The sequence below is a fragment of the Rattus norvegicus genome, chromosome 8, assembly GCF_036323735.1.
Source record: "Rattus norvegicus strain BN/NHsdMcwi chromosome 8, GRCr8, whole genome shotgun sequence".
Taxonomy (NCBI): Eukaryota; Metazoa; Chordata; class Mammalia; order Rodentia; family Muridae; genus Rattus; species Rattus norvegicus.
This window is the reverse complement of record NC_086026.1, coordinates 98605052-98625210: the sequence shown is the minus strand read 5'-3', so window position 1 is coordinate 98625210 and position 20159 is coordinate 98605052. Positions and strand designations below refer to the sequence as shown.

The window sequence follows — 20159 nt, the reverse complement described above, 5'->3', positions numbered from 1 at the left end:
GCAGGGCCGGAAGTGCCTGAGGGAGAGCCAGAGATAGGACTTGCCAAACCAGCTATCAGCCCCAAGGACACTGACCATCCATAGCCACCCCCTCCCCTTCCTTCACCCCCCTGAGTGAGATGAGCCACCCTACCTGCCTGCGGAGCTGCTAGATAACACATACTCCTTGCTGATGTCATTTCGCGCCGAAAGTAACCGTGCACCTTTTGAATTGACCAATCATGTGTAACCGCGTGAATGCCCCTTACCTCCCCTATAAAAACCCCCGAGTTTGGAAGCTCGGGGTCGATTCCTCTGTCTCCTGTGTGAGATAGGTGTCGACCCGGGATCCCGCTAAGACCTGGGATCTCGTTAATAAAGCTACCTCTTGCTGTTCCATCAAGAATGGCTCCTCGTGATTCCTGGGGGCACCCCACCCTGCGATCGGAGCGAGAGACGCGGCTCCCCGTTTTGGGGTACGCTCTTTCAGCACAAAGTTCAAGTCCAAGTGGATCAAGGACCGCAACATAAAACCAGATACACTGAATTTAATAGAAGAGAAAGTGGGAAAGAACCTTGAACTCATTGGCACAGGGGGTAATTTCCTAAACAGAACTCCAATGGCTCACACTCTTAGATCAAGAATTGATAAATGGGACCTCATGAAACTGGAAAGCTTCTGTAAGGCAAAGGACATAACCAATAAGACAAATCGCCAACCTACAGATTGGGAAAAAATCTTCACTAACCCCACATCCAATAGAGGGCTAATATCCAAAATATATAAAGAACTCAAGAAGCTAACTACCAAAAGACCAAACAACCCAATCAAAAAATGAGGTATACAACTGAGAATTCAAACAGAGGAATATCGAATAGCTGAGCATAAGACCCTCCTGGGTCCCCTACAGTGTTTGACCCCTGCTGAAGCCCTGCAGATGCATGTAGAAGTCTTTAGATCCTAACAAAGGAACGCCCTGGCCCTGAGGTGACACTGGGTGGTACACCAGGGTGATAATAGGTTCCTGTCTTTTGTTCCTCTTTTCTTTGTTCCTGAGGGCTTAAGCCAGCTTTCCCACTGTGCTTCCTGGAATTTTCCACCTGGGGTGTGTGTGTGTGTGTGTGTGTGTGTGTGTGTGTGTGTGTGTGTGTATGTATATATATATATATATATATATATATATATATATATATATATATGGTGAATAAAGCAAAAGATTTGGCATTTTCATGACATGAATGACCCCAGTATTTATTTTTTCTTAAACCCCACATGCTTATGCCCATTGGTGTGGGCATCAACAGCTGAGAAGCACCTAAAGAAATGTTCAAAGTTCTTAGAGATCAGAGAAATGCAAATCAAAATGACCCTGAGATTCAACCTTACACCATAAGAATGGCTAAGATCAAAACCTCAGGTGATAACACACGTTGGTAAAGATGTGGAAAAAGAGGACCACTCCTCCATTGCTGGTGGGACTGCAAACTGATACAACCACTCGGGATATCAATTTGGAGGTTCCTTAGAAAATTGGAAATAGACCGACCTAAAGTCTCAGAAATACCACTCTTGGGAATATGCTCTAGAGATGCCCCACCATGCCATAGGGGCACATGTTCCACTATGTCCATAGTGGCCTTATTTGTTAAAGCCAGAAGCTGGAAACAACCCAGATGTCCCACAACAGAAGAATGGCTACAGAAAATGTGGTTTATTTACACACTGGAATACTACTCAGCTATTAAGAACAAGGACATCCTGAGTTTTGCAGACAAATGGATAGAATTAGAAAATATCCTGAGTGAGGTAACTCAGACCCAAAATGACATGCACAGTGTGTTCTCACTAATAAGTGGATATTAGCCACAAAAAAAAAAAATTACAGAATACCCAAGATACAGTCCACAGAACTCTAAAAGGTCAACAAGCCGAAGGGCCCAAGTGAGGACACCTCAGTTCCACTTGGAAAGGAGAAGAAAGCAACCACAAGGGGAAAAGATGGATGGACAGGGGAGGGATGGGGTTGGGGGAGAGGGGAACATGATCTGGTATTGGGTGGGGGAAAAGGACTGAAGCCCTGAGGGCCAGCAGAAAGAATGCAAACAGGCAACCTTGGGAGGAAGGAAGTTGGGAGGATGCTCTAGAATGGGAAGTGAGAAACTCTCAGGACTCGAAGGGGGAACCCTAGATGAAAGGCCATACAGTGGGGAGAGGGAACTTACTGAACCCACCTCCAGCAGAAAGACAAAGTATTAAGTGAGGGATGGGGTTGCTATCCCACAGCCAAAGCTCTAACCCATAATTCTTCCTATCTAAAAGAACTGCAAGAAGAGCCTGAGGAAAAGAAGGTCCAGTGAGAGGCCCAAAGTGGGATCCAGCTCAAGGGGAGGCCCCAAGACTTGACGCCATTACTGAAGCTATGGGGCATTCACAAAAAGGGACCTATCATGACTGCTCTCCAAAAGACCCAACAAGCAGCTGAAAGAGTCAGATGCAGATATTTGCACCCAACCAATGGGCAGGAGCTGCTGACCCCTCTGGTTGAACTAGGGAAAAGCTGGAGGAAGCTGAGGAGGAGGGCGACCCTGTAGGTCTCAATTAACCTGGACCCCTGAGATCTCTCAGACACTGGATCACCAACCAGGCAGCATACACCAGCTGAGATGAGGCCTCCAACACATATACACAGCAGGGTACTACCAGGTCAGGGTTCAGTCACAGAAGATGCCCCTAAACCCTCAAGAGACTGGAGGCCTCAGTAAGTTTAGAGGTCTGGTGGGGTGGGGAGTGGGGGCATCCTTGTAGAGACACGGGGGTATGGGGGGAGGGTGGACCAGGAAAGGAATAAAATCTGGTGTGCAAAAATTAATTAATTAATTAAAAGATTTTAAAAAAGAGAGATTTAACACACACGACCTCCCTCGCTTTGTAGGCAATGCTTTTTAAACAACCAGTCGTTTCCAAACAGATCTATTAGTGTGAGTGCAGAGAAGGCTGAAACCCATGGCAGGTGTGAGACCTGCCCTGCACAGGATACTGAGCTGCTTCTGTTTAGAAAGTTTTTGGTTTCCCATGACCCTAGAACTCTTATGGCCCATGAACTGCCTCCATCTTCTACCATGTGTTCCATTTGTGACTGTGTTGATTTATATACAAAGTCATGTGGGTTTCTGTTTGTGTGTTTTGTTTTGCTAGGTCTACATCAAAATTAACAAATGAAGAAAATGTACCTGTTGATCTTAATGCTTTATAGGGTCACCAGATAACGAATGCCCTTTTGAGAAAAACACCTAAACCAATAGCTTTATAGTGTTGTAGAATTTACTGAAAGAAAAATACCAGATGCATTTCATGATCAGCACACGTACCTAAAATAAACATTTCTTCCCAATTTCTTTCTGGTTTTGTTTCTAGTGCTTCTTAAGGAGATTAAAACCCACTGATGCCAGGTATAGCACATCCTGTAATCCCAACACTCCAAAGGCTGAGGATAAAGGGTCATAAATTCAAGGACACTCTGGGTAACCTAGAAAGACTCTGTCTCAAAACAAACAAATGTGGTGAGTGAAGATGTAGCTGTTAGTATAATGCTTGTCAAGCATGCATAATGCCCTGGGTTTGATCTCCAGCATTAAATAGCGGGGTAGAGTGGCATGCATTGTGACCTCAGCTCAGTGATGTAGCAAATAAGGCCAGCATGGCTACATGAGACTCTGTCTCAAAATCAAACAAAGCCATTAATGAGTCATGGATTGAAGTTACAAAACTCTGCCCTATATAATCTGATAAATGGCTTCATACTAGAGTTTCAGTAAATGATCCTGGCTAGCTGAGCCATTATACTCAGAATTCTTCATTTCACACAGTGAACTTCACTGCTTAGCCCGAAGTAATGAGACAGGTAATCACAAGATATATTTCACTTTCCTCTGCATCTCATAGCTTGTTGCCCACTTCATTCAATAATACTGCAGTGGTCTATCAGCTGTGCTGTTCTGTGTTTGTACATTGTGTGAAATGACAGCTTTCAGGCTGTGCCTTGTCTACCTCATAGGTACCTTTGACTCCCTTTGAGTACAGGATAACTGTGCATCTCATTTGTGTATGCACACCGCCACCTAACATGAATCATGAGGCACAGAAGGGATAGGTTCCTAATTCCTGTAAGTGTTAAAGTTAAAAAGAAAAATATTTCAGTAACAAAGCATAGCAAAGTGTTCCGATACCAGGAAAATTACGAAGAAAGGTTTCCATCTGACCAAGGATACTAAGGAGTCTTCTGGAGGAGGCAGCACTCTATCTACACCTTAAGGATGCTTCAGCAGGAGCGGGCCACAATGGTTTTCAACTTCAGTCTCAACAGCCTGGAAGCTGATGGGGCAGAACGTCAAGCATAAGCCAGACTGAGTGATAGGTAAGTCCAAAACTAGACTAGGTTATATTGACTCTGTTTCCTGCTCCCCACAAAAGAAAGACAAAAGACTGCAGCACTCAGGAGGAGGTGACAGCCATTTGAGGTAAGCAGATGGACTAAGGCAGAGATCTTCTGAAAAACAGAAGGGGAAAAATTATCAAACACCTCTTTTCTTCTTTCTTGTTAAGAAGCACTGAGTCAGGCAGGGAGTAGGCTGGGAATGTAACTGTTGGTAAAGGGCTTACTCAGTACACAGTAAGCCCCAGTTAGACCTAGCACGGCATAAACTAGGCAAGGTGGCAAATGCCACCATGTATTTGGATAGTATTGGTCAAAGTACTCCTAAGCTACAAAGTGAGCTCACGACAGCCTGGGCTATGAGACCTCATGACAAAGGAGGTGGGGATGGCACTAGAGTGGAAAACTAGAGAACTGGATGGCCTCCCACTCTTGTTAATTGCCTGTGTGTCCTCTAAAGAGTCACTTGACCTCTCTGGGCTACGGCTAACTCATTAGAGTATGGGGGAGACTGTACAAGGACAGTAAGGATTTGTTCTGCTTTCTGCAGTACCTATATCTGAAGGAAATTTTCTCTATGATATAAAGAAGGAAGCCACTCCAACAACCATCACAACAGATAAATGTGCAAAAGCATATGTGAAAATGACAACTGTTTTAATTTACTTTCAGCTAAAACAAGCCATTTCAAAACTTCAAGTAAAATCAACAAATGTTCTATTGTGGAAAGGAGATGTGGTTACAGGTTTGCTAAAACACTTCCTGTAAGACAAGAGCTGCTACAAATCACACACTGAAACACCAAATCATGTGGAATCTTTAGCAACCTGCTTCTTTGCTTAGTATAAACTATAGCAAAACCAAGGGTTCTCTCCTGAGCATATGACAGTCATCTGGGTGACAGTGTCCCTGAGTCATTGCTTAGTATAAACTAAACCAAAACTAAGAGTTCTCCTGAGGATATGACAGTCATCTGTCTGGCAGGGAGTTTCTGCAAGCTGGCTGAGTTTCAGCAAGTAGCTGTGACAATGTGGCCTGGACCCCAGGCCTACCAGCATCCCTGGCTTTCAGTCTAACAATTAACACAGTTGTTTGTCCTACAAAAGAGGAGATATAACAGACACATTATCTTCATCTGATCTGAAGACCAATAACTACCTCAATATACCCTGGGGCACAGAAAGAACCATGGTGGAGTAGATCCAGATGTAAGCATCTGGCAGGAGTGATGACATCCCAAAGTGACAGCTGTGGTCACCCCACTGGCTATTAGGACACTCAAACACTTACAGCCAGGGAATTAGAATTTCCCTAGTCATATCATGCTGCAAGGAAGGAAAGGCTAAAGCCTGGTGCCAGTCCGAGAAGAACCTCTTTTCTGCTTTTCACATAAAGAAATGGGGGATGAAGGCCCAAGCCTGGCTTGTTGAGCCTTCTAGAACTCAAGCTTTTGACCGTAAATTAACAAAAGCTGCGATTTCTGTTTCTTACCAACCTATAAAACAATACCCATCACAAATACACAAGGCCTCCATGTCGATCTTCAACCTCCAATGCAGGTGTGGCAACATCTGCAGCAAGGCAGCATTTCTCAGAACTCAATGTCTTTCCCAAAATCAGTCCTGAGAGAAGAAAAACTCCAGGACCATCTCTCAGGAAGGCCCTGACCAAGCCAGAGATAATGTTGGCAACTTGCATATGATATGAATAAGAAAAAACAACATATATAAAATAATTCCCATGTATTCTTTGTAACTTTTTAAATTCAGGCTATGAAGGACTGATCATCTATTCTATATTGGCACTGTCTGAACTTATAATAAATTCAGATTTACTTTGAGAAACTTCAGGATGAATCAACATGCTGCCATCGTTATTAGGGTCAGAGCATAGACCCTGGCAACTAGAACAAGCCAGGCTCATGCGCTGACCTCAAAAGGTCAATAGTACAAAAGAGAGGAAGGAGATTAATCCAATGTGGCCACACTGGAAGGAGGAATCAATAAAGAGGTTCAATGAACGCCGCCCTAACCAACCCTCTGCTGGTCTGACCATGACATACACTTTGAGAATGCCTTTATTTACTCGTTTAGTTAGTTATTCTGTTAGTCATTGGTGAAGGAAGCACATGTTACCAAACATGTAGGAAGTCAGAAGTCAAGTTGCAGGAGTCAGTTTTCTCCTACCATATAGGTTCCGGGATCAAAATCAAGTTCTCAGCTTAGTGAGGAGGAACCTTTACCTACTGAACCATCTTGCCAGTCCCAAGGTTTACATTTAAGTGGCAGGGAAGAGTTGTTTAAATATCAGGCAGGGGTTGTATATAAAATGTAGTTCCACTCACGCTGTGGTTGCTGCCCATCACTGTGTCTGCTCTAGTTTCTCCTGCAAGGTAGTCTGGAAAGGTGTCAGAATTGTGTGAATCTCTCCTTGGAAGACAAATTCCTCCCCTGAGTGACACCAGCTTTCAGCTTTTTCCATCTCTTGGCATGGAATTTTTGGGGAAATTCAATTCCTTGGAACCACTGCTTGAGTGTCTCTCTCCTTCGCTATACATACTGAAAGCCACATGATAGGAGGTACCAGGGATACCGTATCTTAGACCAAAATCTTGGCCCCTGTAGAGACTAAGTCTATTAGCACAGAAAGAAATATACTCTCAAGAAGAATAAAACAGAACTAATGCTGAGTGCCAAGGATTTAAGAATCACAGAAGAAAAGGACTAGGATGTTGAGCATAGCCAGGGAAAATACTCAGTACTCAGTGATGACAGTGGTGTTTTACTGATTCCTTATGACAACACACCACATGGCATTTAATTATATGCCATCCTATTTTACCCCCACTGCAAAATGTCTTTATTAGTCCCAACTCTCAGCTCCTTTCAGCTTTTAAGTCATTTGCCAAATTGGTAAGGAATTGAACCCAGATTATAATTTGAGGGCCAGTGATCTCAGACACTGGACTGCAATATTCTATCCTGAAGAAATGCATGACACATTCGATCCTAGCAAACAGCAAGCCTGATTTTCACGGAAGGCCATGTGCATTGCAGCACAACCCTGGCTAAACAACAGGCACAGCAGCAAGGGTACCTTCCCTGAGCAACTGCTATGTGCCCACTACCTTGCAGGCATTACCTCACCGAATCTGTAGTAGCCTATGGGCAGGCTATGAGCTCCACCTCTTGGTGAGAATTTCACAAGAGTTCAGGGACTGAGGTCGTAGTTAGAAAGTAATAAAACTAGAGATCAGTCCTGGATCTCATTGACAAGTGTGGTGAAATGCTGTCCTCCAACAGAGCACTGCAGGAGAAGGAGAGGAACCACACTGGGGAGGAGAAGGAAGCAAGGGGAAAGACAGGTTCATTCAGTGGCCTGGACTTTTCAGGTATCTGAAGTCCCAGCTTTTGTCCACAACGAATCAGCAAAGTACTGTTGGTCAGAGACCAAGATGATAATAGTATCCAGGAAAAGACCTGACAGATGGGTGAGCTGTGTACAAAAAGCATCTGAGGGAAACCAACATGATCAGGAAACGAGTTTGAAAGTCATTCTAGGGGAACAGTCAATGTGAAGAGTCAACAAGAGATAAAAGATTGCTGGGATCTGACGCAGGCAATGAAAATTATACAAAGAGGGGCTGGGGAAATATCTGAGTGGCTCAGAATACTTGCTGCAGAAGCATGAGGATCTGATTTCAAACCCCAGTACCCATCAAAAGCCAGGCACAGTTGTGTCTGTAACCCAGCATTATAAAGTGGATATAAAGGATCCATTGGGGCTTGGTCACTGCCAGCCTAGCTCCAGGCTCAGTAAGAGACCCTAGTTTAAAGCAATAAGGTGAAAGGTAATAGAGCAGGACACCCAACACCCTCCTTTGGCTTCTACACACAGCTCTGCACACACATACATAGACCACACACATACAGTGCACCAAAATATGTTGTAAAGAAACATTGATAACTGAATGGTTAGAAAAGAGAGACAAGGATAATTTTGTGGGCACGTGCTAGTTACAAACAGAACTATATAGAAAGAATAAGTTTATGAATATGAAATCAAGCAGTAGTGGAACATCTTGATGTTTAACACAGAGCTGAAGAGGACAGTTCAAAGGAGAAAACCTGTGTCATGATGGCAGAAGCGCATGTCTATGGGAACAGCAGCTAGTTAATTCTACTACTGTGGGAACCAGGTCCCCATCACACTTCTCATAGACAGTCAGCGGTTTCCCCATCCCTTTTGGGGTTGAATGACCCTTTCACATGGGTTACATATCAGGTATTCTGCAATATTAGATATTCAGACTACAATTCAAAACAGTAGCAAAATTAGTTATAAAGTAGTAACGACAAAAATAATTTTATGGGTCACCACAGCATGAGGAACTATATTAAAGAGTCGCACAGCATTAGGAAGATTGAGAACTACTGGACTAAGTGCTTAATAAATATTTACCAGTCACATGGCTGTGTAGGTCTATAAGCCTTGGAGGCTGAGGCATATGGATTGTGAGTTCAAGACCAGTGTGGTCTTCGTACTGAGATCACACCTCAAAAAAATCAAAATAAAACATTTTCAAATTTGTGACACAATTAAAATGTCTTTGGCCTACTCTTAAGGATATCATGACTCTGTGGTATTTTTTATTTGCAAATTCTCTATAATAAAGTTTTCATTAAAAAAATATATACATATATATAAAGATTTTGTGAAAGATCTCGATGAATCCCATGCCCACTGTCCACTATAGTTCTACAGGAACCACAAAGCCCTAGTGAAGAAGGAAACAGAACAACTGAATGTGAATTACTCTCACTGAGCAAATCCTAACCTGACTAAGAGTACTTACTGACCAACCCAGAGAGGTATACCCATGGCCTTGCCCTGCACAGCGTCACTTTAATTACTGTAAAATGTTAAGGTGAAGCACTAGCAAATCACGGCAGTCACCTACTTTAGTTGTATCTTGGGTATTTGCACACAGACATGAATTCTTAAGAAGTCCAAGAAACTGACAGTAACAGCATCTAAAAGTTATATTCAGGAGCCTCTTTATAGGACCTCAGAAATAACTTTTGACAGGGCCACATCCATTCTAGAACAGCACATGTCACTCTCGCCTCACCCCTACAATTCAGCTCAGTGGTTGAGGAAGACTGAAGAAGTAGCTATAGGTCCTTTTCCCTAGTCACAGCAAACCAGTCAGGAATGGCTGCATACAACCCAGGCTTGAGCCAGTAAACTAATTCTGTGTCTACCTGTAGTGATTAATTCAGGGATGACACTCTGGGCAATAAGAGTTCTGACCGGGGAAGAGCTCGTGTTCATACTTGTAGCTATGCCGTCTAAGGGTCCGCTGCAGTCCGTGCAAGTCTTCGGATGCAAGAAAACAGCCACAGCTGTGGCCCACTGCAAACGAGGAAATTGGCTCATCAAGGTGAAAGGACGTCACCTGGAGATGATCGAGCCGCGCACGCTTCAGTACAAGTTACTGGAGCCTGTTTTGCTTCTGGGCAAGGAAAGATTTGCTGGTGTGGATATCCGGGTCCGTGTGAAGGGTAGTGGTCATATGGCCCAAATTTATGCTATCCGGCAGTCCATCTCAAAAGCTCTGGTGGCTTATTACCAAAAATATGTGGATGAAGCCTCTAAGAAGGAGATCAAAGATATCCTCATCCAGTACGATCGGACCCTGCTTGTAGCTGACCCCGTCGCTGCGAATCCAAAAAGTTTGGTGGTCCCGGTACCTGTGCTCGATACCAGAAATCCTACCGATAAGCCAGTCTCAAGGATCAGGGTTTACCTTTGTAATAAACATCCTAGGACTTAAAAAAAAAAAAAGAGTTCTGACCGGAATATTATTGGGACTGTTAGGAAACCAGACTTGATCTTCTGTGCTGGGAATTCTAGCTCTAAAGGTGATCCTAGTCCAAGCTGCCATGGGCCACAGTGAACACAAAACCAACATGGATACAAAGACCGACTGTCTCCTAAGGACACTGATCCAGAGACACTGAAGCAGCCTCTTCTTTGTAGTCTTCAGTTTCTGTATCAACATATCCCCCTTGTGCGTATGCCAAGTTGATTAAGGTTGAATCACATTACACATTCTCAATGGAAAGACTCCCGGCTAATCGAATTGTCTAAGCAGCCCTCACTTTAAGGATAAATCCAGTAAAGCCACAGCCCCTCTGTTTCACTTACCAGCTGATTTAATATCCTGTAAACCTAATACAAGAATACCTTACTTGAGAGTAATTTTGCTTGAGACTTGTAATTGCAATCTGGCTACACAAGCTCACCCTTTTCTAAGCTGAGATAGCAAAGGCAAACCAGGAAGACGAACAGACAGCACAGGTTGCATCGAAGACAACCTGAGCTCCCATTGGCTCGAACGTTATGAAGCTTGACTTAGGATTAAGCACTGACTTTGCCACACTCTAAACTGCTAATGCAGGTAAAACTGCACACTGAGTGGGATGTGAGCAGTGAGCCTGCCTGCTCAGACATTTCTGCAAACAACAGTGGGGGGAGGAGGAACAAAGGGTGTGTCTGCCTCATACCACAACTGAAAGAATCTGATGCATCATACTCTATTCCACTGCAACTTGGGTTGTGAGTATCCCTGGAGCAAAAGCCACTGCTGACACAAGCATGGCATGGATAGAGAGAAGAGGATGAAGATGAAGAAACCCAGGTTGGGGATGCACATTTGCAAGACCAACCCAGACCAACCCCTGAACGACAGTGTTCTCAAGATTGAATATCTTTTTATCTGACACTTATATTTGGTGTATAGTATAAGTTGATATACTTTTATTAATATAAAACTTCTGTCTCCCCAGCTACAGAGTGAATCCTGACCAAAATACAGATAAAGATGTCTGACAGAAGCCAGAGAAGTGCTGCATGCCCATGAGCGCAGCACTGTGGCGGCAGGACTTTGAGAGTCTGAGGCCAGCCTTGGCTACTCAGTGAGACCCTGTCTCACAGAACGCACAAAGAGGCAGGGAGAGAAAAGATTTTTTTATAAGAAAAAGAAATCTGATGAAATTATCAAAACATGCAAAGATATCAATTCTCCCAAACTGACCAAGAATGCCCATGCCTAGCTTCCAGGATCAGATGAGATAGGCTACACCAAGGTAAGTGTTTTGATGTGAGAAAAGGTGCCTTACCAGTGGATAAGGCCTCCTCCCGAACATCTCCCTCACCAGGCTGATGAATATTCCAAGATGTCTTGGGAAGTAAAGCAACTTCTTCAGGTGCTGTTAGCCTCACCATGTCCATGTGATTGCTGTGAAACTGGTACCGAGGGATGAAGCAGATTTTGCCTTGTTTGAAAATGTCCTTGATGATTTCTTCCGTCTCAATTTCATCTTGCATGCTCAGAAAGATGGAAATTCTTTTGGAATTTTGATACTGACTGTGGGCAATCACCTAAGTGGGAAATGATGGCAATTTTAATTTTTAAGACTGGATTCTTCATAAACTAGTAACTTCTCTTACTAATTTCTCCCTTTAGTCTCAGCAGTCTTCAAGAAAAGAGATGCAGGGAGTTGGTGCTACATCCTGATAACTAAGGCTTTAATTTCAAGCCTCAAGATTTGTACCTTTGGTTCCTTTATCTCTGCTGGGCTTATCCTTGGCCCTATGGAAATTCCTTAAGAGGAAAGGGAAGGAAAAAGCTGTCTATTTTCAGATTCCCAGATGCGATTCTAGTTTCTAGTTCCTGACAGTGCATCTCAGGGACTTACCCAAGGATTTGGGGGTTATTTTTTCTTTGGAATTGAATCTCACAAAATTTCCAGTGCTTGGATCATTGGACATTTCTTCCATTGATTTTACCCATTCAAGTTCCTCTGAGACCTAACCTTACTGCAGAACCTTTGCTACATACGTGGGGCACACAACTCAACACTTCAGTCTATGTGGTAGGTCCTGAGTCAATCACTACTTATGTATCCCAAAGGAAGGGTTCTGAATCTGTCCACAAGCTCCCACAGAGAACATGCTGGGAACAGTCTCTCAGCTCTACCAGTGCCATTCCATTCAATTAGGTGCTCACAGAGCTCATTAAAATGGGGTCAAAGAGCTCCTAGTAACAAGAGCTCCTAGTGCAAGGATCCACATTCAGTGGAAATCACTTCATCAGGCAGTGGAGCTAAGTTCTGCTCATGAAGCCCTAGGCACTTACCCAGGCTCAGAAGTCGGCCCCTTACTCACTTTCTGTGTCCATTCCTTTTCTGTTCTCCCCTGTCCTCCAAGCTAAGAAAAGAAGGATAAAGCAAGGGCAGCTTACAAATATGACTGGCAGAAAGATATAAGGGAAGAAAGCCAAGTTGCATCCAATACCAAGGAAAGAGAGAAGTTGAGCAAAGCATGGCAAACCAGGGCTATGGAAGGAAGTCAACCCTGTAGAGCTATCAGGAGCTGTTGGTGTAAGGAAAGCAAAGGGAAAGGCAAAACCCAGATTTGGAGCAGGCCTGAGGCCTTTGACACCACTTACTCTATCAGAAAGTATTTTTCTCATTCTCTTTAAAGCAGAGTGGAAAAAAAAGCTGAATAAACAGTAAGACACACAGCTAAAATTCAGTGTGAGACTCCACATATGCCTTCCTTCCTCAAGCCATTTACACACTGTTAGGAAGGGAGGATGAAGACAATAATGCCTGTACAACAGAGGGAAGATGGCAGCATTGATAGACAAAGCAGCACTGATATGTGGACACAGGAGGTAGGCAGAATCCATTCTTCCCTTAGAATCCCAAACAGTATCTGCACAAACACAGGAAAAGCTTGTAGCTAACACACTTTCATTCATACATATACAGAGACAAGGGCCAGGGGTTTCCTCTACCACTGGTAAATAAGAGATCCTCAGTTGAGGCTCATTACCCACAAAAGACATAAATATGCATAGGCAATAAATGATTCTCAACCATTTTGAAAAGCCAAAATACAAAACACAAAGATTTGTAAACATAAAAAATAGAATGGAAAAAATGATTTAGTGCCAAACAGTTAATTCAAAGAATGGAGATGATTTTTAAATTCTAATTAGTTTTCTCAGACAAACTGAAAACAATAACTTAGTCTATAAAACACTAACAGACTGCTAGGGAAAGGAATCAGTAAGAGACCTAAGGAATACTCATTGGACGTTAAAACTGTGATCGGCCAAATGAACACAATCTAGGAGGAGGTCCTGTGGGGGAGAAAGAGTAAGAAAAAAAAAAAAAAAAAGAAAAGTAGTTAAGAGACACAGAAGATTAATCTAGACTTTTTGTTATCTAAAAATAATTTTTGAAAGATTCAAAGGAAAGCCAGTAATCAAGATGTGACGGTTTGAATGAGAATGAACACCAGAGGCTCATACACGTCAATGTTTTGCTGTCTCTTCAAAGGGAGAGATATAAAGCCTGTCTTACATCTAGGAGTCTGGGAACAAAGTTAGTTAATAGCCTGGTGGCCTCTGAACTATCTGCATGGCCAAGTCACACAAGGCTCCCCCAGATTCTTATGTTTGTCCCCCTAGTCATCCTCCCTAGACCTTCATCTCCAGCACTGTTTCCCAGCCAATAGAAGCCATCCTTATGGGAGACGTCATGTGTCCTTTACAAATGGGAGCAGAGGTGGTCGATGATCTGGTGACCTTGGCACTCTGTAAGACTGAGACCACCCCAGGACCCTTAGCTTGTCACATGTAGTTAATCTATAGCCTCCGTCTCTATGGGAGAAGACACATGGCGTTTCGATGTAATTACGGCTTAAGCTTTGTTCACACTGGATTGAGTTAATTATAATCAGGAGATTTTTTTCCCCCAAAATGTGCTGTGCTTAATTAAATATGCCTAAAATAAAACTGCCTGGTGTTAAGACTCTACAAGTTTGAACCAACACCAGCTACTGAGTCACAGTGGTGAGCCACGCTTCCTTCTTGTCTCATACTGATGACATGTGGTCACAGAGACCACCAAGGTAGGCTTTGAGGTTCCAAAAGTCCACAGCCTCTGGCAGGCCAGGTCTCTCACTACCTCCTTTGTACATAAGATGAAAGTGCTTAGCTACTTCTCCAGCACCCTCCCTGCCTGCTGCCTGCTGCCTGCTGCCTGCCTGCCGGCTGTCTGTCTGTTGTCTGTCTATCTGACTGCTTCCCACCATGATCACAGACCAGCCTTCTAAAACTGTAAGCAAGCCCAAATTAAATGCTTCCTTTTATAAATTGCTTTGGTCATTGTGTCTCTTCACAGCAAAAGAACAATAGCTAAGCCACAAGATATAATACATAAATAAAAGCATTAGTCTCTAGATTGGAACCCATAGGTATTGAGCAGAATGAGAAAAAATAAAATAAAAACTTGAAATAAATGGGTCAGTCAAATTGGAGTTGAAAATATTCTGGCGTATAATAAATTTAAGAGTTGGGTCTAGAGAGATGGCTCAGCAGCTTAAGAGCAGACAACCTGGGTTCAATTTCTAGCACCCACATAGGGACTTACAACCTTCTTTAACTTTATCTAGTCAACTACAAATAATGCCAATTGTATAGGTACTTTCTTTAAAGTAATTCCTTTGAGGATATACTCTAGAAAAGCTGAGAAAGAAACTAAGTAAGAAAGGAGACAAAACAAAGCAACAACCCGAACTCAGAAGCACCAACCCAAGGTATAAGTGGCTGTGCAGTGAATGCAGTTAAATCACGTGAACAGTAATCTACCCATAAAGCTCGGAGTCCAGTTTTGCCAAAAAACAGATCCAAATTCAAATGTGTGTTCTAAGTTTGGACAAATAAAATATAGCGCATTTTTTGAACAGTTGTATCACTGAGCCATACTCCCAGCCCTACAATTTTTCATTTGTTTCCTTCCTCTGTTAGATCCTCCGATCCGTAGGGGCAACAATCTTGTCATGTCTATCACCCAATACAATAGAAAAATGGTTTACTAGGTGTTCAACATAAGCGAATGGCTTACATTAGAACCGGAAAGTGTGGGCGTGGCACAACAGTCTCTACATCTACTAAAGTTGGCTTCCAGGCCTTTCCTCGCAATAACAAAATAACTCGGTTTGAATGATTAAACCAGCCCGGAAACATACTCCCTCGGAAGTTCCGGAGCTATCCACAGAGCCCGCCCCTGCTCGCGGAGCGCGCGCCCAACAGAACGCGCACGCGACCCGGCGAGGTGCGCCTGCGCAGACACGCGAGCTCAACCTTCCTGGCGTTTAACTCCCGGCAATCTTCCCGCACCTTCTGTGTGAGGAGGTGAGACTGGCGCAGCCGTTCCTCGGCGCCCAAAGCTCGCAAGCGCTGCTTCAGCTCGGCCCGCAGGCCCCGCTTGGCGCTGTTTACGGTGACCGCCGCCATTTCCTCGCAAGCACCGCCCCGGCCACGCCTATCACCCTGGGCCGCGCGGGGTCCAAAGGTCGGAGCTCCAGGGGCCGGACGCCAAACTCCTGATCACGCCCCCCCCCCCCCCCCTCCCCTGCCTCTGTAAACCGGCTGTGGTGCAACTGAGCGGACTCGGGTTGTGTGGCAGCAGATAACATTGTGCTGTAGTGTCCTTGACCTTTCGTGCTTGATAGCTGGAGATTGTGCGTGTACCCCAGGACGCTTACCCTCTCCCACAGCCCACAAAAGGTAGTAGTGTTTCTGCAGAGGGTCTAAGGAAGGCTGTCAACTCCAAGACTCAATATTCATCTAATCGCCATCACGTTGTTGAGTACAGAACTGGAGAGGCCTCGGAAGGGCAAAGCAAGCCAGATATGGGTACATCATGCCGGTAGACTCTTGGTTCCTTCTGGTCAATGGATAAAACATTCTCTCCTTTACCCCCAAAATGCCTTCCTCTCTCTTTTTCAGTCAATTGGTTCATTCCTGATAGATTTGGGGGCCGCTGTTATATCAAACAGGCCTGCTTGGCAGGCCCTTTCTGGAGGTGGATGTCCCCTCTCTGGAGAACTCAGGACTCAGTCACCCTGTTCCTTATTATAAAAGTATTTAACCGCTGTTGCTGCTGTTGGAATCTACTGTTCAGAGACAGATAATGCCTTTCTCTAACAGGACGTTGGACTGAGTGGGGAGCAGAGAATAAAGTAAGTAGATTTTGAGGAACGCTAACTCAGATTTATATGACCACCCTATGTTACCATGCAGTAGCCGAGGATTGATTTTTGAGAGTTAATTTTTCCAGAGCTGGGGAGATAGTTTAGTCGGTAAAACGTTTGGTACACAAGCTCGAGGGGCTGAGTTCGGATCTCTGGCACCCTTGTAAAGGGATATGTCGTTCAGTCCTGTAAGATCTAAGTGCCTAGAGACAAAGCAAGGTGGAAGAGAGAGAACAAAGATGACCAGAATTCTTATCATGGACAGGAAAACAAACATCGAATTCACCTACATCCGGGATTGCATCCTTATGCCTATAGACCTAATAATTCATGTCAGTGTGTCAATGTAATAACCACTTACCAATGCTTGAACATGAATGTGGTCCATGAATCAGTTTCCCTTGAAAGCACATTAGACATGGAGAATCCTGAGCCATCCTCAGACCTAGGAGTCCAAATGGCTATCTTAACATAGTCCTCAGGTAATCCCTATCCATAATCATATTTGAGAATCTCTGCCATAAATCAATGTATTCCTCAACTATTAATTTGCAGGAAGAAACAGAATCTAGCATGCATGTAGTCCTGGGTTTTAGCATCAGTACTACAGAAAAATAACTGTACATGTTAGCATTGATAAATTGTTACTGTTAAATTCTGAAGGCAGGCTTTCCTGGATATCCATGGCTAGTGTGTGTGGCTCCTTCTCATAGACATCCCTTCAACAATAAATAAGTAGCCTGACAGCATAATCCAGGGGCAAATTGCCTGCCTAGCATGTACGAGGCTCTTGCCTCCGTCACCATGGCTGCAAAAATAATGATAGCTTTGTCCAGCTTGGCATGGAGGAAAGTATTCTCCTCACAATCTTTGAAAAAAATATGAGTTCCATACGTACATTTCCTTCAAGCATATATATTTGTACCTATAACTGCATGCAATCTTGTCGGTGCCTGCACCGCCAGTGTGTGAATATCGGGCGTAGGTCTGCGGAATTGAAAGAAAATACATACACCGGTCACCCGTTTTCAGCGAGTGCCACCAAGGCTTTACTGAGATCTCCTTATATACCTGAGGCAAAAGCCGTGGAAAAACAACAAGGAAGGTGAAAAATCCCCAACCAGGAAAATAGGAAAAATCTGTGTGGTGAAAGTTCCGGCCCAATCAGGGGCATAAACAACTTCTTAACAACAACAAGCAGGAAGGGTCAGTGGCGAGGAAGGGTGCCATGGAGAATCCCAGCCCCAAATCGGGCTAAGAGCAGCTCCCAAGGGTGTAAATAATTTCTTGCTATAGCAGGCTAAAAGGCTCAGCGAGGGGGGAGGGGAAACACCAAGGTAGGGCCCAACACAATCTTAGTGTGTAAAGCTCTCTAGGGCCATGAATCTTCCAGAGGGTTCTGCATGTTCTATCACAGGTAATGATATATTTTGTAAAATACGGTATGGTGCAGCCATAAGGGTGTGCCTTAGTGAGCCCATGCTGAGGTAACCCACCCAGGTACCTCATAAGACAGGTCTAGTATAAAATGAAGATTATTTGGGGGCATGAGAAGGAGTGTTGAGAAGTAGAGACAGAGAGGAGAGGGAGGGAGGGGAGAGAAGAGAGGAGAGGAGCGGGAGAGGGAGAGGGAGAGGGAGAGGGAGAGGGAGGAGAGGGAGAGGAGAAAGAAGAAACTAGCCAGGAGCACATGGAGAGAGCGGGGAGGGAAAAGAGACAGGCCAGAGAGAGGGGGTTGGGAATATCAGGGAGGAGAGAGAGAGAGAGAGAGAGAGAGAGAGAGAGAGAGAGAAGAGGGTCAGAGAGAGCCTCCAGAGGCCAAACAGTCCTTTTATAGCAAGCCAGTCTCCTACCTGGCTGTTGCTAGGTAACTGTTGGGTGGAGCCTAGAAAGAATGCTAACATACTAACTTGTAAGGCACTGTGAAAGGATCACTGATATCTCTATTTCCTCCATGTTTTTGATCATCTGGAACCATTATTTCCAGTAGAAATCAAAATCATAGGAAGATTCATAGTATAAAAAGTCTAGGGGCTGGGGATTTAGCTCAGTGGTAGAGCGCTTACCTAGGAAGCGCAAGGCCCTGGGTTCGGTCCCCAGCTCCGAAAAAAAGAACCAAAAAAAAAAAAAAAAAAAAGTCTAAGATACTCAGGGAAGCTGTACTTGATACTGAAGGGTAACTGAAGCAAAAGAAGAGATCACATGGTCATTAGAAGACAGGTTGTTAAAGGTCTCACAGGGTAATGTCTGAACCTTGAAGGTTCTAGGCCATTCTAAGCTACATGAGTACAAATCAAGACCCTGACTCAAAACAAACAAATCTCACATAAAGTGTCTTGAACGTGGTGGCACACACCTCTGCTCTCAGCATTCAGAAGACTGAGGCAGGAGGACTGTGTTGATAGGATCAGGCTAAGCTACACAGTGATGTGTATCTTAAAACAAACACAATTTCAAGGTTTGAAGATGAAATTCCCCCACCCACAGTCGCATGTGTCTGAATACCCCATCTTGCAGCACTGTTTTGGGGTGTTGTGGAACATTTCTAACAAGTGGCTCACTGTGGGCAGCAGAGCTCAAAAGTATTAACTGGTTCTGACTCACCTCAGTAGGATTCTAAGTAACTTCCTACCTGGTCTTCTTACTTATTCCCTTCCACTTCTCCAGTTTAAAGGTGGCAATAAAATAGAAGACCATCATGTTTAGGATATGGTGCCATTGCTATACACAAAGCCTGGAGACCCGACCACCACCACCACCATACAAACTGAATGTGGCAATAACATATCGTAATCCTAGCCCTCAGAATGACTTGCCCAGTGTCTTCATTCCCTCACTTAGGATTTAACTCTGAGGTACTGTCCATAACTGAAATTGCTTGTAAAGGTGGACCTGCCTTGGAAAGAGGGGATCTTGCTTTACAGGCTCTACCAATAGCCTCAAGGGAAATATAATGCAAGTGACCAAAATAAAGGATTTCTATATTGCCATCAAACTTGATCTAAAAATTGGAACATGGTCTAACAAAAGATAGTTCTCTCTCTCTCTCTCTCTCTCTCTCTCTCTCTCTCTCTCTCTCTCTGTGTGTGTGTGTGTGTGTGTGCGTGTGTGTGTCTGTCTGTCTCTCACACACACACACACACAGAGAGAGAGAGAGAGAGAGAGAGAAGAGAGAGATCAAGTTTAATAATGGCTTGATATTCTTCCATTTAGCTGCTTTTGTTCAAACCACTCCAGTTTCTTTTTGTAGGGGCAGAAAGCTGTGATTCCTTCTTGACTATTAGAAAGTCAAACTGATCACATATAAACTGACTATTGACTATGGCTTGACTTGGGGAAAATGAATCCCACTTGCCTTGGAAGAAAATGTAGGTTGGTGAGAGAAAGAAGGCAAGAGAAGGTCAGAGAGGACAATAATTTGAGGCCTTCCTTTTAATCCCAACACTACCTATCTGACTGTCCTATCCATGAACCCCAAATGAAAGGCCAAAGAGTAAAGATGAGGAGAGGGCATCAATGAGAAACAGTAAAAAACCAGGGGTTCTGGGGATATATATATATGTATATGTATATGCATATATATGGCATGGACCCAGGAAAAGGTAGGAAGCAGATTCTAGTCTCCCTAAAGTT

The 20159-nt window shown here is 43.9% G+C and overlaps 2 protein-coding genes and 1 pseudogene across 7 annotated transcripts in view; 2 read left to right on the top strand and 1 right to left on the bottom strand.

Moving 5' to 3' along the window:
• The window catches only part of Mthfs (methenyltetrahydrofolate synthetase), a 72492-nt gene extending 56691 nt beyond the window's left edge, over positions 1 to 15801 (bottom strand). The window contains exons 1-2 of one of the 2 annotated variants that reach the window (XM_039081167.2): positions 15670 to 15801; positions 11597 to 11858 (exon numbers count right to left, since the gene is read on the bottom strand). In XM_039081167.2, coding sequence (XP_038937095.1) covers positions 11597 to 11858; positions 15670 to 15786 — 379 coding nt within the window. In that variant the 5' untranslated portion in view covers positions 15787 to 15801. The remainder of the gene's footprint in view (positions 1 to 11596; positions 11859 to 15669) is intronic. The other variant, NM_001009349.1, reaches the window with a different exon arrangement.
• Positions 9700 to 10259, top strand: Rps16-ps7 (ribosomal protein S16, pseudogene 7; annotated as a pseudogene).
• RGD1560775 (similar to RIKEN cDNA 4930579C12 gene) overlaps positions 15713 to 20159 on the top strand; it is a 126219-nt gene continuing 121772 nt past the window's right edge. For 2 of the 5 annotated variants that reach the window (XM_063265993.1, XM_063265994.1), the window contains exon 1: positions 15713 to 15844. The gene's annotated coding sequence lies outside the window, so the exon portion shown is untranslated. Of the gene's footprint in view, positions 15845 to 16374; positions 16515 to 20159 lie in introns of those variants that run through there. The other 3 variants (XM_063265995.1, XM_063265992.1, XM_063265989.1) reach the window with 2 other exon arrangements.